This window comes from Coccidioides posadasii, chromosome 2 (assembly GCF_018416015.2).
Source record: "Coccidioides posadasii str. Silveira chromosome 2, complete sequence".
Lineage (NCBI taxonomy): Eukaryota > Fungi > Ascomycota > Eurotiomycetes > Onygenales > Onygenaceae > Coccidioides > Coccidioides posadasii.
Window position 1 is genome coordinate 3,393,793 of NC_089408.1, and position 17,591 is coordinate 3,411,383.

The following is a 17,591-nucleotide window of genomic DNA, read 5'->3' on the forward strand; positions in this document are numbered from 1 at the left end:
GATACTGTGTTGCTTTGCTGGTGCACCTTCCCCCCCTTTATTGATACTTTATGAGAATGTACCATTTATCCCGCCCAACTTCTGTTTGCTGGGCTTATAACTTGTGCGGCCATAATTCTTCTTACAGAATTGATATGTGTGCTAATTGCTATCATGGCAGAGCTTCGATGCTTGGGGGATGGAATTCAAATATTTCAGGGACATGTGCAGGTATCTCGTACCTGAGTGAAGTCTCATGAGGTTGGCTTTTCGCTTTGGTACACTCCACGGTGATTAGGACTCTAACAGAGAAATCACGATCCCGGGATCCGAAGACCAGATTGATCAAGCACTTGAGTTCATTTCGTAAGCAAACTGCAAACGAGTCAAAGAGATACTCCAGGCATGCCGTATGTATGCGAAATCGTTCACAACGCAGGGACTTCTGAACTTCAGACAGCCACCCAAGTTTTCCTACCAGCTATTCACAGGCTGACAGAGTTCAAACACAAAGATCATAGCCGCCAGAATCCATCACAAGTGAAAGACGAGATAAAACTATGCCGAGTTAAGTAAACTGGCGGGGGAAGGCGGTTGCCTCTGCCAGTCCAAACCGCAAACCCGATATCCCGAGCTACAACGTTGAAACTCAGGCGGTGAGCAAAACAACAACCCAGAAAGAAAAAGCGCCTGGCAACGACGCACAGCAACCACTATAGACGGGGTCGAACATCCGGAAGAGAGTGTCACTGAATACGCCCGATTGTGCACGATAGAAAATTATGGCCTCGTTAGCAGACTAGATCCACTCCTCGCTATCAATATCATCAGTATTCCCTTCCGCCCATTGCATAGCCATCAGTTTTGCTCTTCGATTCTTTTCGACTTGGATCATCAGCTTTTCCTTATTATCCGAAGCTGGCTCCTTCGATAAGGATTCGGACAATGATGGTGACCCGCTCAGTTCAAGTGCTTGTTGCGTAGAAAAGGAATTTGAATCCAGGCTTGAAATGTTACCGGCATCGATGGCCCCTTCACCACCTGGTATTTCGAGTTTGTCAAGTAGAGAGGATTTTCGTGAAGTTGGTTTCAGGTTAATCGGCTTAAATTGTGGACCTTCTACTCGCCTTGGTTCATCCTCGACGTCATCTTGATCGCTGAGAACAATTGGTTCCTCTGTATATCTAACACGGGCTTTATTTCGTCTCGTCACGGTTCTACCATTTCTACTTTGTATATTGTGAAGGGATCCTGGGTCAGGCATAAACTCATCATCTTCTTTTGATCGAAGGACGTCGGATCTCTTGAGGGGGTGTCGATTTGCATTCACACTGAGGTCATTAAGTAATACGTCAGACTGAATAATGGTCGTGCTTGACATGTCCCTTACACCGTCCAAACCAAATGTAGGCGTGGAATGCTCATTTGCACAGTGTTGCCCAGCCGTAGTGCGGGTTCCCGTTTCGTGAATTAAAGCACTTCTAGGAGGGTTCTGTAAAGTCGTGACCGAGGGTTCCAGGTCCGCGTACTCAAAAGTAATTGCTTCTGTGGCCTCGTAACGATTTGTCATCTCCTCTTTGAAAACTGCGTTGCTCGGCACGACTATCTCCCTTGGATCACCCGGTCTAGCGAAATCAGCAGTAAGTGTTGGGTCAATGGGAACGCCGTTTTCATCCCGTGTTTCTGAGGGGTTTCGACTATTTTCTATAACCAGCAATGGATCAATGGGGATAGCATTGTTAGCAGCGGGTACCAGGGTATCAGTCTCATCTTGGTCAAGGTCCTGGTCTTCCAAGACTGGATCATGTTGTTTGGCTTTTTCTGCTTCTTCCAATCTTCTCTTCAACCTGCGGGTCTCAGTGAGATTTTCTCCATGGTCTCCAGCTTTGATAATCCAAGTAATGTTTGAGTGGCTGAAGTCAACGAGACTTTCCACGCTTCTAGGGTCGGCTACCTTACTAGTATCGTGTCCAAGAAGCGTTCCAGTAGGTTCGTAGGGATTTATACTCGCATCACGCCGGCATGCCCCACAGGAGCAAATCTTACGACATTTTGGGCATCTCCAGCTCCGTTCTTCCAGGATCTCACGTGGAGAGGTATCGAACGCCCTATAAAGACTTCCATAACAATAATTTAGTCCGCAAGCATCACAGGTAGCAAGTTTCCACTTGGGCTCTGGAGTTTTGCAAATATGGCAGCTCGCATGTTGCTTCCGAAATTTTTCAGATCTTCGGATCTTGCGACGTTTTCTGATTGAGCCATCATCATTAGCTTCAATTATCGCGTCATTTTCTTCACGAAGTGCTGGCTTAGAAATATCGTTCCAAGGCCTTCGTCTCAATTCCTCTTGGCAGATCTCTGCGAGTGTCTTTTTCCCAAGGCGCACTCTTTCCACCATCAGAGGTTCTGGAAGCTCACCAGCACCGGATGTTCGATTTCGAAACTGTAGGATCTGATTTCGCCAAATTTCGTGCTTCTTAACAAGATCCTTCCATTTGAATTGTTCGGCCCATTTGAGCTTGGAAATACACGCACAACTTCTGCCAATGGAATAACATTCCATACAGATATCATAATTATCATCGTCCCCATCCGGAAGCTTCCCAACACAAGAAGGACATGTTAGGAAGCGATTGAAAATATTGCATCTGCAATATGAGCAGATAATGTTGCTACTAAAGGGGATGTATTCCACGCTTTTGGGCTCAGGCAATTTCTGCGAAAAACTTTCGGAAAGAAGAATTTGGGTATACAGGGTAAAGAGGCGCCGGAAATCTTTCTGTATTTGTCGCATCTTTGGGTTACTGCGCGGGTCGACTCCGCGCAGAACGTCAGAATATTTCATAAGGCTATAGTAGACAATGGCCTTGTTTTTGTATTGCTCGTCTCGACAAACCATCCTCGCTTTTGGAAGGGCTTCATGAATCGCCATTTCCAGGGTTTCCACTGTAGTCCTGTTCCATGCTACTTTCATTGTCCTAGTACCTCGATTCCAGACCTGATGAGGAGCAAGAGGAGGGATGAGAATAAAGTCGCCAACTTTCTGTTCCACCACGTACGTTTTGAACGGGGCAAGTTTCCAGGCGTTGATCTGTGCGAAGTGGTCTTCAATCTCGATGTCATGTCCAAGTCGAGAGCGCCAATACTCCGAGACTAAGTGTCGGTCTTTGCTTTCTGTCATGAACCAAATAGAAGAGCCCGGTTTGGTTAGTTTTCCATCTTCCACGGCGCCCGTTGAAGTCTCAACCATGATATTATGGCCCAATGTAGCACACATTTCCCGGTGGGACGGTGTGTAGGTCCCCTCATGACCGATATAGCACATCAAGTTTTCAGCTCTCATTTCCGGAGGAAGACTGCTCATTAGATCTCCGGATCTTCCCGCTCCGCATTGAGCGTCGGCTTCGTTCAAATAGCATAAAAATGGAGGCAATATGTTTTTTAGCTTCTCATGCCAAATGGGGGGACAGTCAATATCTTTGAGATAGATCCGTTGTCTCTCTGGATCTTTGTAATTTGTTACCGTCCATTGGTCCGTTAGCAAGGCCATATTATTTAGGTAATGGTGAATGGTTAATGGAAGGTTGGACTTGGTAGTGAGATTCCGTGCGTTTTCAGCTAACACCACCTTATCTTAGCAACTTTAAAACAGGCAAATTCTAGTTAGAGATTGCTTACTTTTTTTCCCATGGTTATCCTTCAACCATTGCAAAGAAAATATCCATTTCTCTAGCCTTTGTTGATATCCCTCAACAACAAGAGGCTTCCCTCCCATGATGACGTGCAGCTGTACCAATCTTTCAAAGTCCTCGATGCCCTGTTCGTCAATGGCATCACAATGGATCCGAACCACATATTCAAAATTCGGCGTTGATTCAACTAACGCGGCAAGATCTAGATCGGGGGATATAGGCTCGAAGGACGCTCGGGGCTGTCTTCGGGAAGGCATTGTTTGGATGTCACTGGACTGTTTTATTAGAGCAACCTAATGCCAAACTTAACCTGAGACGGAGGCTCAGCATGAGTGAGATAGCATTGAAAATGCGGTCCGGACGCCCGCTGTTGCTTCCAGTTAGAAAAAGCGCGCTCTGGAAAGCAGCTAGTTACTTGGTTACCTTTTTAGGTGAATACTGCAGTTCGTTACCTGCCCTGCGCACATGAAATACAGAGTACCTGGTTACGTAATCTCACTACGGAGTACCTGCCTCGGCAACTACTCCATAACCGGTTAGGCCAGAGTTAGCTACAGAGTCACGTGATTAAGAGCTCCCGCCCGCGTCTGGCCCAGCGCTCGGAGCACTATCAAAGAACTCGTAATAGGACTCGCTGCGTCCCAGCAACTTGAGTCCGAAGAATGATGATGATAAAGCCTCGAGCAACCCTTGGCTTCCCTACTTAGCTTGAAATCACGGAGTATGGCCCTCTACCTTAGTATTGTTGGAATCAAGAAACACTACCATGAATGCCGCTGAACAAAAGTTGGCTTGATGAAACTAATAGTCCGGCTTTCCGGTAGGTGCGACTGGGCGACTTTACACAGCAAATTTCTGAAAGCAGTGATGCGATCGCTCACCTTTCTCAGCCCTTTACTCCAACCCATTTCCGAAATCCGTTATGGATATGGGTTCCGAAGGAGCCTTAGGTGCTTTTCGTCCGCGTCCAAGTTACGAGGGACCAACGGTATGAGGCGTAGCTTTGTCTTGCCAGTGTCGTCTCAACCGGTCTTGACATCCTCGATCATTTTTCGCCGAGCCGTAACGTCCGCGAGCCCCGTTAATCCAGCTTCAGAACAACCAATCGTCAAATACACTCCTCCGACTCGCGGTCTGATCGCCTCGCTGCCCAAATCATGGATACCATATGCCGAATTGGTGCGCCTTGACAAACCGACCGGTACCTACTACCTGTTTTTCCCATGCCTATTCTCGACTCTTCTCGCCGCACCGTTCGCCACGCCCATGGCAACACCATTAGAAGTGGTTTCGTACTCAGGCCTATTCTTCCTCGGTGCCTTAATTATGAGGGGAGCCGGATGCGCTATCAACGATTTATGGGACCGTAATCTCGACCCCCATGTAGAAAGAACGAAATTCCGGCCCATTGCAAGAAAAGCCATTACACCTTTGAGTGCGATGATTTTTACCGGAACACAACTTCTTGTTGGTTTAGCAGTCCTCTTGCAGTTTCCCGCGACTTGCTTCTGGTACGCGACTCCTAGCTTACTTTTAGTGGCAACATATCCGCTAGCCAAAAGGGTCACAAACTACCCACAAGCGGTGCTGGGGCTGACATTTTCATGGGGCGCAATAATGGGATTTCCAACTTTGGGCATCGATCTTCTGGCAAATGTCGGAGCCGCCGTAGCCGCGGCTTCTCTATACACGAGCTGTATTGCGTGGACTATATTGTATGACACAATATATGCGCACATGGACGTAAAGGATGATGCTGCTGCCGGTATCAAATCCATCGCGCTCAAACATCAGGGCGATACAAAGGCAATCCTTTCTGGTCTGGCGGTTGCTCAGGTTGGACTGCTTGCCGCCGCTGGCGTAGCAGTTGGCTCTGGTCCTATTTTCTTTGTAGGCAGTTGCGGAAGCGCAATTATAACTTTGGGAACTATGATATGGCGTGTCAAGTTGGATGATGTTAAAGATTGCTGGTGGTGGTTTAAATATGGCTGCTGGTTCACGGGTACTGGTATAGCCACCGGATTGTTTGGAGAGTACGTTTCGCAAAGATCCAGTCTTCACCAGATGGCTGATGATGGCGCGACAAACGTCACCAAAAATGAGATGCCCCTTCAGAAATAGATGCCGATCACTCAAGAACTCAAGCCCACGTGTTCTTCGATAAACCTCACAATTACCCTCCAATCCCGCATGGCGCCATCGCCAGTATCACCACATGCAAGCTCTTTTTCCATCGGTCTTAGGACCGTAATCCAGCCCTTTCCCTCCGTAGAGTCCACGTTCCAACCCCGCTCCAACGTCTTGATCTGACTTTCGGTAAGCGGATGCTTCCACATCATCGTATTCATACTTGGGGCAACGTATATCTTCCTTGGGGGTTCAACTGTGCCTTGTACATCCCAAGCTCGAACTACCGAGAGCAGTAAATTATCCGCGAGTCCCAGTGCCATCTTAGCCAGCGTATTGGCTGATAATGGAGCTATAAGCATGAAATGCGCCCATCTTCGTAGTTCGATATGGAGGATAGTAGCTCCTCTCACCCACGGAATCTTCCACTCATCTAGATCCTGATATATGCCGTCGACATTCGGGAGGCAGCGTATCTGTTCTAGGGTCGGTTGTTCCGCACTCTGCCCGGCAAGGAATTTGCTGGAAGACTCCGTCAAAACAATGCGGATGGAAACATTGGCGTGGCGGCCCAGAGCTTCAGCGATGTTGGGTAGCTTAATCGTAGCGACTGAGCCACTGGCCGCAAGTAGGATATGGACCTTCCCATCGTTGGCGTAATCGGCAGCCGAAAATGGAGGCCCGAGTTCTGGCACAATACCGTCCGCCATGTGGTTAAGGGGAAAGAAGTAAAGGAAAAAGGGCCCAAAATCTATAATGCCATAGAAATTGATCAGTTGTTAGAGGATGATGTTTGTAAGAACACTAATATACTCTGTACGGAGTACTAAGAGATGAAATTGGTTGCCCATGCCATATTCCGCTGTTGTTATGGAGTAGAGGGTTGACTAACTACCTCAGGAAATCACATTGAAAAATCAGACAAGTTGGTTAAGTACATACAGAGTACATGTACTCCGTAAACTCGATTTTTATAACGACTTCACACTCTCAGGTTCTGGGCTTCAAGATCTCCTTCATCCTCAATGTCCTCAGTACCTATCATCTCAATTTTGACTACCTTTTTCATTACAAAAGAGATGTTTAGGCATTAAGGAAGATTAGAGTCAAGTGTTTAGGGTTTATGGTGTAGCATGAGAAATATGGATCCAAGAGAGATTGGGGGGTTTAAGGAGCACACTGTAAGAGACTTAAAAATGGCTAACTAGACAGGTAAGTAACTATGGGAAGAGAAAGGTTTTGTGACCGCAGCAGCACTGTTTCTTTGCGACAAAACACTTATAAGTTCATACCAGTCCATACTCTGTATACACAGTGCAATCTCCGGGCGGATTGCATGTACAGTACTCCGTAGGTGGCAGTCTAACTAAGCACACTAAACCTATTCCATTTTAGAGGCCGAGTCCCTGGCCAAACCTTGTCACACCGGGATGATCCTGACGTCGTCAGTTTAAGATGTTGAAAACCATTTTTAGTCCTAGCAACAATACTCCGTACTCTGTATCAATTTCAAGCTCATTAACTTATTTAATGTGGGGGGAATAATCATCAATCTCTTTTGCAAACAATCCTTAAAATGGCTGCCCTTCCTGTAAGTGATCACATTATTTCACCAGCGGCAATCCTTCTGACTGATAGGAAATGTGCAGTTTTTTTGCCGAGCAGTTCGGCCGGCTTCTCATTCCCTTAGGCCTCTGTTCGCTCCAACATTATCGCCACTGCAAATTCGTTTGCTATCAACCGAGATGAAAGCTGCCATAGATAAAGCAGTTGCATCGGCACCTGTCGTCCTCTTCATGAAAGGAACTCCGGAGACGCCGCAATGCGGATATTCCAGGGCCAGCATTCAGATTCTGGGACTTCAAGGAGTGGACCCAGATAAATTTACAGCGTTTAATGTACTTGAGGATCTTGAACTAAGGCAGGGTATGTGTGCATCAGGCGCTAGTCTGAAAGGCATAAAGTACATACGGGGACTGATGTACTGAGCAGGGATCAAAGAATACTCTGACTGGCCGACCATTCCTCAGCTTTTTATCGACAAAGAATTTATTGGAGGATGTGACATTTTGATGTCCATGCATCAAAATGGGGACTTAGCGAAGCTGCTCGAGGAGAAAGGAGTTCTGGTTCCCAGAGAATCGGAAGCTGCGAAATAGACACCACGTTACTTTTGTCTTGTTATTGCACATAAAAATAATCCGAAGCTCAATGGCTGCAGGCTGGCCGCTTTTCCTATTTGCCCCATGCCTAAAAGATCGGCGTCTCTTTATGTGTTTCTTATTCAACACGTGTGTATGATATAATGGGCTTCGATATCGTCCCTAGGAATGGATATCGAAGAGCCGATTTGATTCATTGCGTCCGCGTCCGGCCATCAAACGAAGTTTGAATGAATCTCAAACCCCACCTTCGCCTGGCCCGATTGGGAAGGTAAGTTTCTTAGCAGATGAGAACCTTCAGAGTAGTTACCTTGTTTTATACTGTGACTTTATATCATTTAAGAACACTTGTCAAACCACAGTGAGCTATCTCACACCATTCCATCAGCCCATCATGACAGAGCAAAAGTTTGCGCTGAGGTCTCTTTCAAGAAGCACCATGTTGGCGTCAGGAATCTTTAGGCGAAAGCAACAAATTTGCACCGCCCATTCTGACCAAAGAAGTCCCTTTATTACACACATGGCCACGGCCACCTCCCCATTCAAGGTTGCACACAAAAGAACCAGAGCTGCACCAAAACATAACAGTGAGGGCTCATCGGGTGAACCAGTCGGTCACGCTATTGTGAATGAGTTTTCCCGTGGGTTTATCATGGTCCCATTCCTATGCACCCCAATTGATATATTTCAAATAAAGGTTCCCTCGACCGAACACAAGATGAAATCGTTGAAGATGCCTTCAATTCCCTTATTGATGCCGAGCAGCTTCTTACTGAGAGACTTTACCACACAAGGGCTACTTCTATGGAAAAGATTGATGAACTAGGGTTAATTAATCATAGTGCTCTGGCTCCGTTTCGGGTGATGGGCTTGGAGGGTTGGCCTTTGCCTGATTGGAAACAGTCACGACATGAGGACGGTTACCTGGCCCCGGTGGGCGAGCTCCGCCAGAAGCTGAGAACCATTGAAAGAACTCTTGAAAAGCTTTGGCAAGAATGGTCTAGGATTCAAAGCAAGATCCTTTGCCTTGGGGCCGAGGTCTTTGGGTCGCGCTCGCTAGATCTTTACAGTCCCAATCTGCCTAGATCGCTAAACAGAAAAATCAACCGGGCCGTTGGTAGACATGAGATACAATTTGTTAGGAGCGAAGAAATGCGCAGAATAGCCGAAGAACAACGTGGGAATATTGCTTTGATAACGAGAGACACGCTGAAGGAACTGTCAGTTCAAAAAAAGGTAGGATGCCCCCTCAGTTAATGGCTGACTACGTCACATCATTGAACACTGATTTTTATGTTGCATAGAAATGGAAGCATGATACTAGACAGCAAAATGAGGAAGTTTGCAGACTAGCCAGGGAAATGATTGTTGGGATCTGAAGTAGTATGGCGTTTCCAAGCGATTTACATATACTTCGGAGGATTTCTGGGTGTTTGACACTAGGAAGGCCACCCCACGAAAGGTTCTGTATCCAGGACATCTTAGACGGTGAATTTTCGTATGATAAAGTCCATATTTCAGTTATAGCAAGAGATACGGTCTCGAGTACAATGATTATCAAATTACTTTCCATTAAATGTGCAGGGTTGTAAACCCATGACTATGGCCCGTAATATCTTAGGCGTGCTGATTATATACAAGACTTAAATCTAACTAAGTTATTATTATTCCAACTGACGATATAGCTCAAGCCACATCCGATCCACGGAAGATATGGAGCCTCGGCTCTTGCCAAAATCTCAAGACATTTTTCCTGTATCTAATAGAAATCAACAAGAAACATATCAAAGTGCTGAAAACCGGATGCCCTCTGTAACTTGGTGGCTTTCCAGCATTTATAAGACTCGTGCAATCTAGATAAAGGAACCGATGCCTAGTTAGCGGGCCGAGTTACTTCTTGCTGCTCCTTCTGCTTAATGTTTTCTTCACCAATCGCTTTGAGCAGCTTTGCTCGTTGTCGTGCCTCGAATGCCTCTCTGCTTCTTAAAATTCTTTGGACGATCTCGCCAGCATTTACGTGCTGAAAAGGGTGGGTTCCGATCTCCTTAAAGATGCCCAGCTTTTTTGGGTCAACGTAGGGATCGTACGTTAAAGGGATGAAGGTGGTGGGTCCATGATAGACAGCACCAGGCATACCCAGTGGCAGTAATCGAAGAAACGGCTCTGATGGCGTAAAGGGAGCACCGAACACAACAGCGTTAATGTACTGCGAATAAATATTAGTTAAGTGGTATTTGTCGATAGGTAATTGAACGTAGTTAAGGGTACCCACGCGACATTGGAGAACGCAGAGACCACGTTCGAAAATGTTCATTATAGGATAGTTCAAACCTTTCCAACGGTTTATGACTTCGTCGTCATGGACCCCAGCTACAACGTACGCAGGTCCATAGTCTTCTCCACATTGTTCGACTCGGGCTTTCACTTGATCGGACGAATACCATCCGCGGCGCGAGCCCTCTTCGTTCTCCATTTCATGAACACGGCGTAGGAATTCAATATGACCCGATGAAAATAAATCGAAACCTCCATCGACGTATACGACTCGTTGCCCTGGCTTGGGGGGCTTTCCATGAACTAAGTGATCAAACGATCCAGTTGCTTGCGCATCGTGATCGTCATTTGGCTGCTGAGAACTAGTCCAAGTCCAAACATCGGGTCCAGGGTTGTGACCAGTTTCATCCGTGGCATAGTCTTTAATTCTTTGAAGGGACTGCTTTGCAAGCTCCTTAAGCTCTTCCGGCGGTCCAGATCCTTCTTGGCCGGCTAGAAAGGCAGGTAAAGACTTGATGAAGTGCCCACGAGTACAGAGAAGCATACGCCCAACCAAATCCGTGGTTGATATCCCGGGAGTTCGCTTCACCACAAGGAAACGTCCTGCAGCCTTCACGAATCTATAGCAATCGTTTCCATCACTATCTGAAGTAATGTCGTCACCGTGAACAACGTAGTAGCAGCCGTAATGGGATATCCATGGCAATGATGTAACGTATGGAGCGTGGGGGATTGATTTAGATGCCCAGCGACAAGCATCCACCGCTGCCACCCTTTAGCCAGAGTATGTCAGCAAGGGCTTCCGCTCCAACCGGGAATACTGAACGGACCGTTCTGCCAGCGTCATAACAGTTGGACCCTTATTTTCTAAAATTTCCTCGTCGGAATGGACACCAACGAAAAGCTCTTGACCCAATCTCCTTGCTTGCAGCATCGCCCCCGCATGGCCTACTCCGCCTGGATTAGACATGTGGACAACAGTAGATGTGAGAGTAACCGACCATGATGACTAAAATCAAAACAGCCATCTATCCAAATACGTTCTTTCCGGATGGGCACGTCCTGCTGGGGGTCAACAGGCCATTCCCCAAAGCGGGGAACCGAACCTTTGGGGGAAGGCTCTGCCGCCATGTCGATCAAGACAATCTTCAGTTATGCGGGACTGGGTGTCCCTAATCACGCAACAGAAAATGGAAATCGATAAGAGTTCTAAGAAAGAGCATTAAAATCAGCATTTTGTACACATATTTGTAAGGGCATGGTCGATACTCGTACTCCGTGTGAACTACGTATTTCTAATTTAAGTAGGCAGTCAAAGATCAGGCCGGGGGCAAGGAAACCGTCGGTAGGCCTAGGTTTGTATGTAAGTCAAGGGCTTTGTCGGATTGTTGTTGGGCAGCTGGATTGTATACCAGGTATGGCGGGAAGAGTGGTTGACATTCAAAAATTGCAATCAAAGGTCCTTCCTGTCCCTTGCTGCGTAACCAGTTATTTGACTTGTGAAGTCGCGGGTGCGAAGGAACCCCACATTAATTAACTGCAACGTATTGCACTCCATACTCCGTAATTGGCGAGGATTTAGTTAAATGTTTACTTTACCCACAGACCGAATGATTCACGGTGTATGAAGTACGACGAAGTACGGGGTACTCCCGTACAGAGTATGCCTCGGACAGTTTACTTTTGTCAGAATAAAAAGCTATCCCTGGATTGGAATGGGTTAGTACGGAGTACAGAGTACTGTACCTCCCTGCCTTGTTAACCCTGCCATAGCTGTGGTGGTACATGCCTCAACACAGACAATTTCCCCACGCGTCACCTCCTCTGAGAGGCTGTTGGTTCCAACAGCTAGTTAACTACTAACTACCCACTCAAGTCGTCATTAGTAAACGACACAAAAAAAAGTTAACTACTTCAGGAGTCTGCTATCCCCGCCTACCATGTCCCGCAAAACTGCCAGTAGACAAAACATAGGATTTATGCTAAAGACAAACAGTCACACAGCCTCAACATCAGCTACTTAGCTAAGCTACACCTCTACTCTCAGCAGAGCTTTCGGGGAAAGCTCCACCAAATATGTAGCTGCTTTCATTGCATGGAGAGATTGTTTGACAGCAGTTGAAATTGAGCAATGGCCCAAAGGAATTATTGCTCGTCTGGATGATTCTTAATGTAGGTTTAAGGAATTGGTTCTCCTTTCGCCTTAACTTAACCTCGTTTACACAATATGTTCTTAATGCGAAAGCATCTACGCAGTACGGAGTACTTGGCTTTCAATTTGACGTCGTCGCCATGCTGGGGAAGGCTCCAACGAACCGGTTGTCTCGAATTGAGATTCAATTTTGATAGAAAGGCCTTTGTCAAATTGTTAGCCCTGAGACGAAAAATAAAGTATCAACTTGCCTTTGCGAAGCCTTCTCCAAAAGGGTGCTAAAGTGCTGATAGCTTGGTAGACGAAACCATCCATCACAACGCCATCAACAACAAGAGTTTGGATAGAACTTCATATAGACATACCAACAAACTTCCTACACTTTCTTCAGGAAGACACTGTGGGCCAGTTTGGAAGGATCTGTTTGCTAATCATATATTCCCTCTGCATTAGGAGACAATGCGCTCTAACAAGCGATGTTTTTGTGGATCATCTCTTAAAGTTATGCAAATAAATCTCATTCAGGGAGGCAGAGATGAGCAAATGCGGTACTGCACGAACGACTCATAAAATGACTGGGTACCCGAGGACTAGCTTACAAGTTTCCTCCTCTACATTCGTCAAATGAATCGGAGCCATCAAGGTGGTCTTTTTTACAGAAGGAGCGTCTCTGATAGCGAAAGAAATGCCCTAGTGTGGGTTATTTATCAATATCTAGAGAGCATTCACTGTCATGGATTGACTACGCACACCTCCTATAGCCTGAGCTCATTGAGGCTAAGGGCATAACCGGAGAGCGGGGAGCGCAAGATAGCAGCATGAAAGAGTTTAAAGTTAACTTGCTGCGAACTTGGAAGATTAGAAAATCAAAAATTTTGAAGGAGAAGAGAGTAAGAGCGAGAGGCTCCCGAGAGATGGGAATCAGAAATTACAACGTCCATCCAACGATTTGAGCTCCAGAAATACCCAAAAAAATTTGACCTGGGATGGCCATATTGCACTTCAGTATTCAGCACTCTCTAAAACAAGCTGGATGAGATTCATAGAACCAGATCCAGGTCAACCACATAGGAGACACAATCCCTTCAATGACAAATTTTATATTATCTTGCTAGCGATTCTTGGCTAGGGTGAAATTAGTGCCCTCGCAAGAGAGAATCAATGATATCCAAGAACAACGGAAGAAAATCCAGATTCCCTCTTGATCACAGAGTAACTATTCGAGGTACGGAGTAGGAACAACATTAGCAAGGTACTTAACCAACTGCACAGACCCCCTGCTGAGTCAGCTTGCAGCTGGATTTGTCCCAAAAATTTTCCTTGGGTTGCGATTTCGCCGCAATAATTCGGGATTCCGCCTCTCCGGCAAGAATTAATTCTTTTTACTCCACAGATGCGTTGATGAGTCGATTCACTTTTGCTGTCACTTACCGCAGATTATTTATTTTTTTGATTCTGCCAGTTCGCCGCTCTCCTTTCTCCTTTCTACTTTAATATTATTCGCTGCGTATAAAGTAGGGAGGCAGCTTCAAGTTAATCGTTAATTTCTATTATCCCGCTGGGCTCGTTCGTTTCTTCCTCGTGCCGGTATTTGGCGGCCGTCGATCGCTATGAAAGTTTTCGCGTCGGAATGCACGTTCGATTACTCGTGGGAAGAGGTATCCACTGCTAACTGGCGTAAATACTGCCCGTGGAATAACAAGTCCACGCATGTCGTTGCCGTCGATGTCCTTTCGCGAACATTCGATCCAGAATCTGGAATTGTAAGGCTTGAAGTCTGTGTCTCAATGTTCCTGGAGGGCTAACACACGTGCGCATAGTTACGAACGGAGCGTTTAATCACATGCAACCAGTCTGCTCCGCAATGGATCCTTAACCTTTTTGGAGGTTCTTCGACATCGCATGTCTACGAAGTCTCCTATGTCGACCCGTCTTCGAAGAAAGTCACTATGTGTTCCACAAACTTAACCTGGTCAAACGTTCTTAGCGTCCGCGAAACTGTCATCTATCAACCATCTCAATCAATGCCGGCATCGAGGACGGACTTTAGACAAGACGCACAGATAACCGCTCTCTGTGGTGGATGGCAAAAATTAAAGAACAAAATCGAGGAACTTAGCGTGGAAACATTTAGCCAGAACGCAAAGAAGGGGCGGGAAGGGTTTGAGGCTGTCCTTGAAATGAGTCGGAGGGTGTTTAGAGAGCAGAAAGAGATGGAGGCGTTGCAGCAGGTGCCCCAATGACCAATCCTCATTACCACCTCTCAGACTGCTTCCTCGTCAAGCGATCCTTGCTATCATACTTTCCCTCGCAGCGAAAAAAAAAAAGAAAAGTTCGGAGTTTGAGGGGTTTAGATCTTCCTTTTTCGATTTATGTACAGTCACAATGGCGCAAGTGGCTGGTCTCGGCGTTTTTGGTGGCATGGTAATTGAACGTGACATGACAGCATCGCATTGTTTATATCTTATGGAGTATATATTGTATCATTACGGAGTATGCTAGGTCTATATTTAAAGAGAAGACACAACTCGCCATTCATGGAACCTTCCTCTGTCCTTTCCCGTGTCCCTCAAATTAGAATAATTGAAACTTTGCGGCTGCCATATGCATTAGTTACCGGTATGCTACCGGTTTTTGTCCGGAATTGACTCCTGTAGGTTGAGGCGAATGATATTGCTCCCCCATTTTTAACTAGGCATATTCTCCAAAATTGGGCTTGCACCCGTCTGCTAATCTAGCCTAAGAGTCCCCCTAGGACCACTCGACTAACTCCTGCAACTTCACCCTTGACACTACTACGGCTTGCATCTTCGAATTCACGCACAACACTTGACATTATCACTTTCCGTAACCGTGAATCTGCCTTCGCAAACATTTCTCCCAATGCACCGGTGCAAAGCGAAGGGCTCGACACTAAACTCATCAATCTACTATAGCAGTCAATGAGGACGTCGCATAATGTCGCATATGTCTCGAAAAAGTCCGGGTCGAAGGGTAGTGTGGGGGTCAAGAGATAAGTATATTCTTCCCCCGGAAGTAGATCTGAAGATTCGGAAATGGATGGAAAGGTGGCCACTGCGGAGGCAGCATTTGTGGCAGACGCGATATTCCCCGTCATTGCTTTGAGCTCTGACTGATCGCTTGATTGCATGGGCAGTCCTATTTCGGTCGCTGAGCTTGCTCGCCGAGCTTTGGTGCCAGTGTGAGTTGATCGCTTGAACATTTGTGGAATTCGCGCCCGCGCGAGAGTCGATGCAGAACCGCCATCGGCCGGGTGAATTTGCTGGAATGCCTCGAATTCAATAAGGAGCGCGTTAAATGATCGGAGATATTCGAACGGGTTCGAGCTGACATCTAGGATTGGAGGTACGGACAACCCTAGCAGCAGATAATTGATCGCTCGACGGGCAAGCTTTCGCTTCTCAAAATATGGGAGTCGGGAAACATCAGCCCGGGTAAAATGGATAGTGTTAAACCAATAAACTCGCCCTTCATGGCTACAAAGCTTTCCTATTAGTTTGCGTTCACTGTTATAAGAACGAGATAAATACTAACGCCTTTCGTAGATAATCAAGGGTCTGTATTCTCTTGGCTGAGGTTTCGTGAATATGGAGATATATCGCGCTTGCATTCTGGACGCCGTAGGCTGTAGCAGGGGTTTGTGGTGTGACGCCAGCCATCCCATTAACCGATTCAAATGCAGATGTTGCGGCGTACATATTTTTCATTCGGGTCGGTTCCATAAAGGATATTAGCAAAGTTGTTGAAGTGGATAAGGCGATGTTCTTTGCAGTCTATGATTCACGGATTCCGTCCCTGACCTCATTAACTCTGTCCTAGCTCCTTCCTCATCTATGATGACATGGAACCCTTTCCGATAGCCCGCTCTCTTCCTACAACACAAGAACAAAACCATTAGCAGGCTGGTGTGGAATTATGTATGAAATGCAGCTCCCAGTTGAAACCTGGATCCGTCACACCCTGAAGAGCTCTATGAAGAATATGAACCTTAAAATGTGGTCAATAATCATACCAAGAATAGTGACACTGGACCCTAGGGTTGAATCTAGAACATTGTCAAAATGCTTTGTGCACAACAAGTCACTTTCAAAAGGGTTTGGATACTTCCTAAATATATGAAGTTCTCGGTTGGCCTTTTTTTTTTTTTTTTTTTTTTTTTTCTTTTCTTTTTTCATTGAGAGTGCTGGGAGCACTACTCGAGTCCTGATGATCTTGGTAGGTTGTGACAACAGAGCTGATTTAGCAGTACCATATAACCAGTGACCCTATATTAACAGATTCTGCAATCACACAACTACGCCTGCTGAACACTTGCTACACCATTCAAGGCGCCCTGGGAACAATCATGCTGGGCCAGGCTCAGCCAGCCTCACACACACACGGAAATGGTGCCTTAATCTTGCGATCGCCATCTCTGTATATTCCGCCTCCAGTACCCGCATTTGTTACGATCTACATCTATGTATCTTCTCTAGAGCAAAGCGAGTTTCAACCTCAGCTGCTTCCTCGCATCCCTGAGAACTATCCTTCAACTCCTTTGCGACCAGCTAAGAGCACTGGAGCACTTCCAATTTAAAGGTAACTTTTTGGTGTGGTATCTACTGGTGGTGTATGCAGTTATAATTCACTGGCCTGTGGGCAGGAGGGCTGCTAGGCGGATAGTGGATCGTCTGTACGGAGTAGACTCAAGTATATTCGTAGTTAAGAGGCAGCAGGCTCCGCTGAATTGAGTCCATCCTTGTCTGGAGGTGAGGAAGCAAACAGTCCAAACGAATGCGGGATTGCATTGCCGGGTTGAACAAGGGATGGGGTTGTGCAGAGGAGATCAAGTGTGTAAAGGTAGAGGAGATCACTGGGTTCTCCCCGTGCAGGCTTGATAGAAAGGAAGGCCCGGGCTACTTCATACTGAGTCCAGGCCTGGGAATCGGTTTGAAGCTATACTCCTTGGTGACTCCGCACTTCCCCGTACTTAATTAGTTAATTACGGAGTACCTGGAAGGCTAGTTACCTAACGCACTGCCCAGAGAGTTCCTCCGCTCGGACTAACTTACCCTTTTGGACCAAGAAATGAAACCTCCATAGGCATTCTCGACTCTGACTCGATTTACATACTTTGGAAGACCCTTCCAGGTCTATTTTACTTTATTTAACCCTTCAATTCTGTATTCAAAACAATGTCTGGTG

At 46.3% G+C, this 17,591-nt stretch overlaps 8 protein-coding genes across 8 annotated transcripts; 4 read left to right on the forward strand and 4 right to left on the reverse strand.

The window, feature by feature from the left end:
- Window positions 1-372: 372 nt before the first annotated feature.
- Window positions 373-4,050, reverse strand: D8B26_003644 (uncharacterized protein). Its single transcript, XM_003068135.2, has 2 exons — window positions 3,658-4,050; window positions 373-3,597 (listed from the first exon to the last, which is right to left on the reverse strand). The coding sequence occupies exons 1-2, from the start codon at window positions 3,926-3,928 to the stop codon at window positions 779-781; spliced, it is 3,090 nt and encodes a 1,029-aa protein (XP_003068181.2). The 5' UTR covers window positions 3,929-4,050; the 3' UTR covers window positions 373-778.
- Window positions 4,051-4,326: 276 nt separating this feature from the next.
- COQ2 (Para-hydroxybenzoate--polyprenyltransferase, mitochondrial precursor (PHB:polyprenyltransferase)) lies at window positions 4,327-6,650 on the forward strand. The gene is made up of 2 exons (XM_003068134.2): window positions 4,327-4,392; window positions 4,496-6,650. The coding sequence occupies exon 2, from the start codon at window positions 4,539-4,541 to the stop codon at window positions 5,790-5,792; it is 1,254 nt and encodes a 417-aa protein (XP_003068180.2). The 5' UTR covers window positions 4,327-4,392; window positions 4,496-4,538; the 3' UTR covers window positions 5,793-6,650.
- On the reverse strand, window positions 5,804-6,508 carry D8B26_003646 (uncharacterized protein; the record flags this gene model as incomplete). The annotated part of the gene is made up of 1 exon (XM_003068133.2): window positions 5,804-6,508. The coding sequence occupies one exon, from the start codon at window positions 6,506-6,508 to the stop codon at window positions 5,804-5,806; it is 705 nt and encodes a 234-aa protein (XP_003068179.1).
- Window positions 6,651-7,294: 644 nt separating the features above from the next.
- Window positions 7,295-8,265, forward strand: GRX5 (monothiol glutaredoxin grx5). Its single transcript, XM_003068132.2, has 3 exons — window positions 7,295-7,389; window positions 7,448-7,724; window positions 7,791-8,265. The coding sequence occupies exons 1-3, from the start codon at window positions 7,375-7,377 to the stop codon at window positions 7,955-7,957; spliced, it is 459 nt and encodes a 152-aa protein (XP_003068178.1). The 5' UTR covers window positions 7,295-7,374; the 3' UTR covers window positions 7,958-8,265.
- A 215-nt stretch (window positions 8,266-8,480) lies between these two features.
- D8B26_003648 (uncharacterized protein) lies at window positions 8,481-9,339 on the forward strand (the record flags this gene model as incomplete). Its single annotated transcript, XM_066124217.1, has 3 exons — window positions 8,481-8,601; window positions 8,658-9,196; window positions 9,265-9,339. The coding sequence occupies 3 exons, from the start codon at window positions 8,481-8,483 to the stop codon at window positions 9,337-9,339; spliced, it is 735 nt and encodes a 244-aa protein (XP_065980296.1).
- A 413-nt stretch (window positions 9,340-9,752) lies between these two features.
- D8B26_003649 (uncharacterized protein) lies at window positions 9,753-11,411 on the reverse strand. Its single transcript, XM_003068131.2, has 4 exons — window positions 11,236-11,411; window positions 11,065-11,182; window positions 10,233-11,007; window positions 9,753-10,166 (listed from the first exon to the last, which is right to left on the reverse strand). Exons 1-4 carry the CDS (start codon window positions 11,363-11,365, stop codon window positions 9,834-9,836), a joined length of 1,356 nt encoding a protein of 451 aa, XP_003068177.2. The 5' UTR covers window positions 11,366-11,411; the 3' UTR covers window positions 9,753-9,833.
- Window positions 11,412-13,781: 2,370 nt separating this feature from the next.
- On the forward strand, window positions 13,782-15,004 carry D8B26_003650 (uncharacterized protein). The gene is made up of 2 exons (XM_003068130.2): window positions 13,782-14,149; window positions 14,207-15,004. The coding sequence occupies exons 1-2, from the start codon at window positions 13,997-13,999 to the stop codon at window positions 14,627-14,629; spliced, it is 576 nt and encodes a 191-aa protein (XP_003068176.1). The 5' UTR covers window positions 13,782-13,996; the 3' UTR covers window positions 14,630-15,004.
- An 11-nt stretch (window positions 15,005-15,015) lies between these two features.
- D8B26_003651 (uncharacterized protein) lies at window positions 15,016-16,292 on the reverse strand. Its single transcript, XM_003068129.2, has 2 exons — window positions 15,942-16,292; window positions 15,016-15,883 (listed from the first exon to the last, which is right to left on the reverse strand). The coding sequence occupies exons 1-2, from the start codon at window positions 16,127-16,129 to the stop codon at window positions 15,121-15,123; spliced, it is 951 nt and encodes a 316-aa protein (XP_003068175.1). The 5' UTR covers window positions 16,130-16,292; the 3' UTR covers window positions 15,016-15,120.
- Between the last annotated feature and the right edge of the window lie 1,299 nt (window positions 16,293-17,591).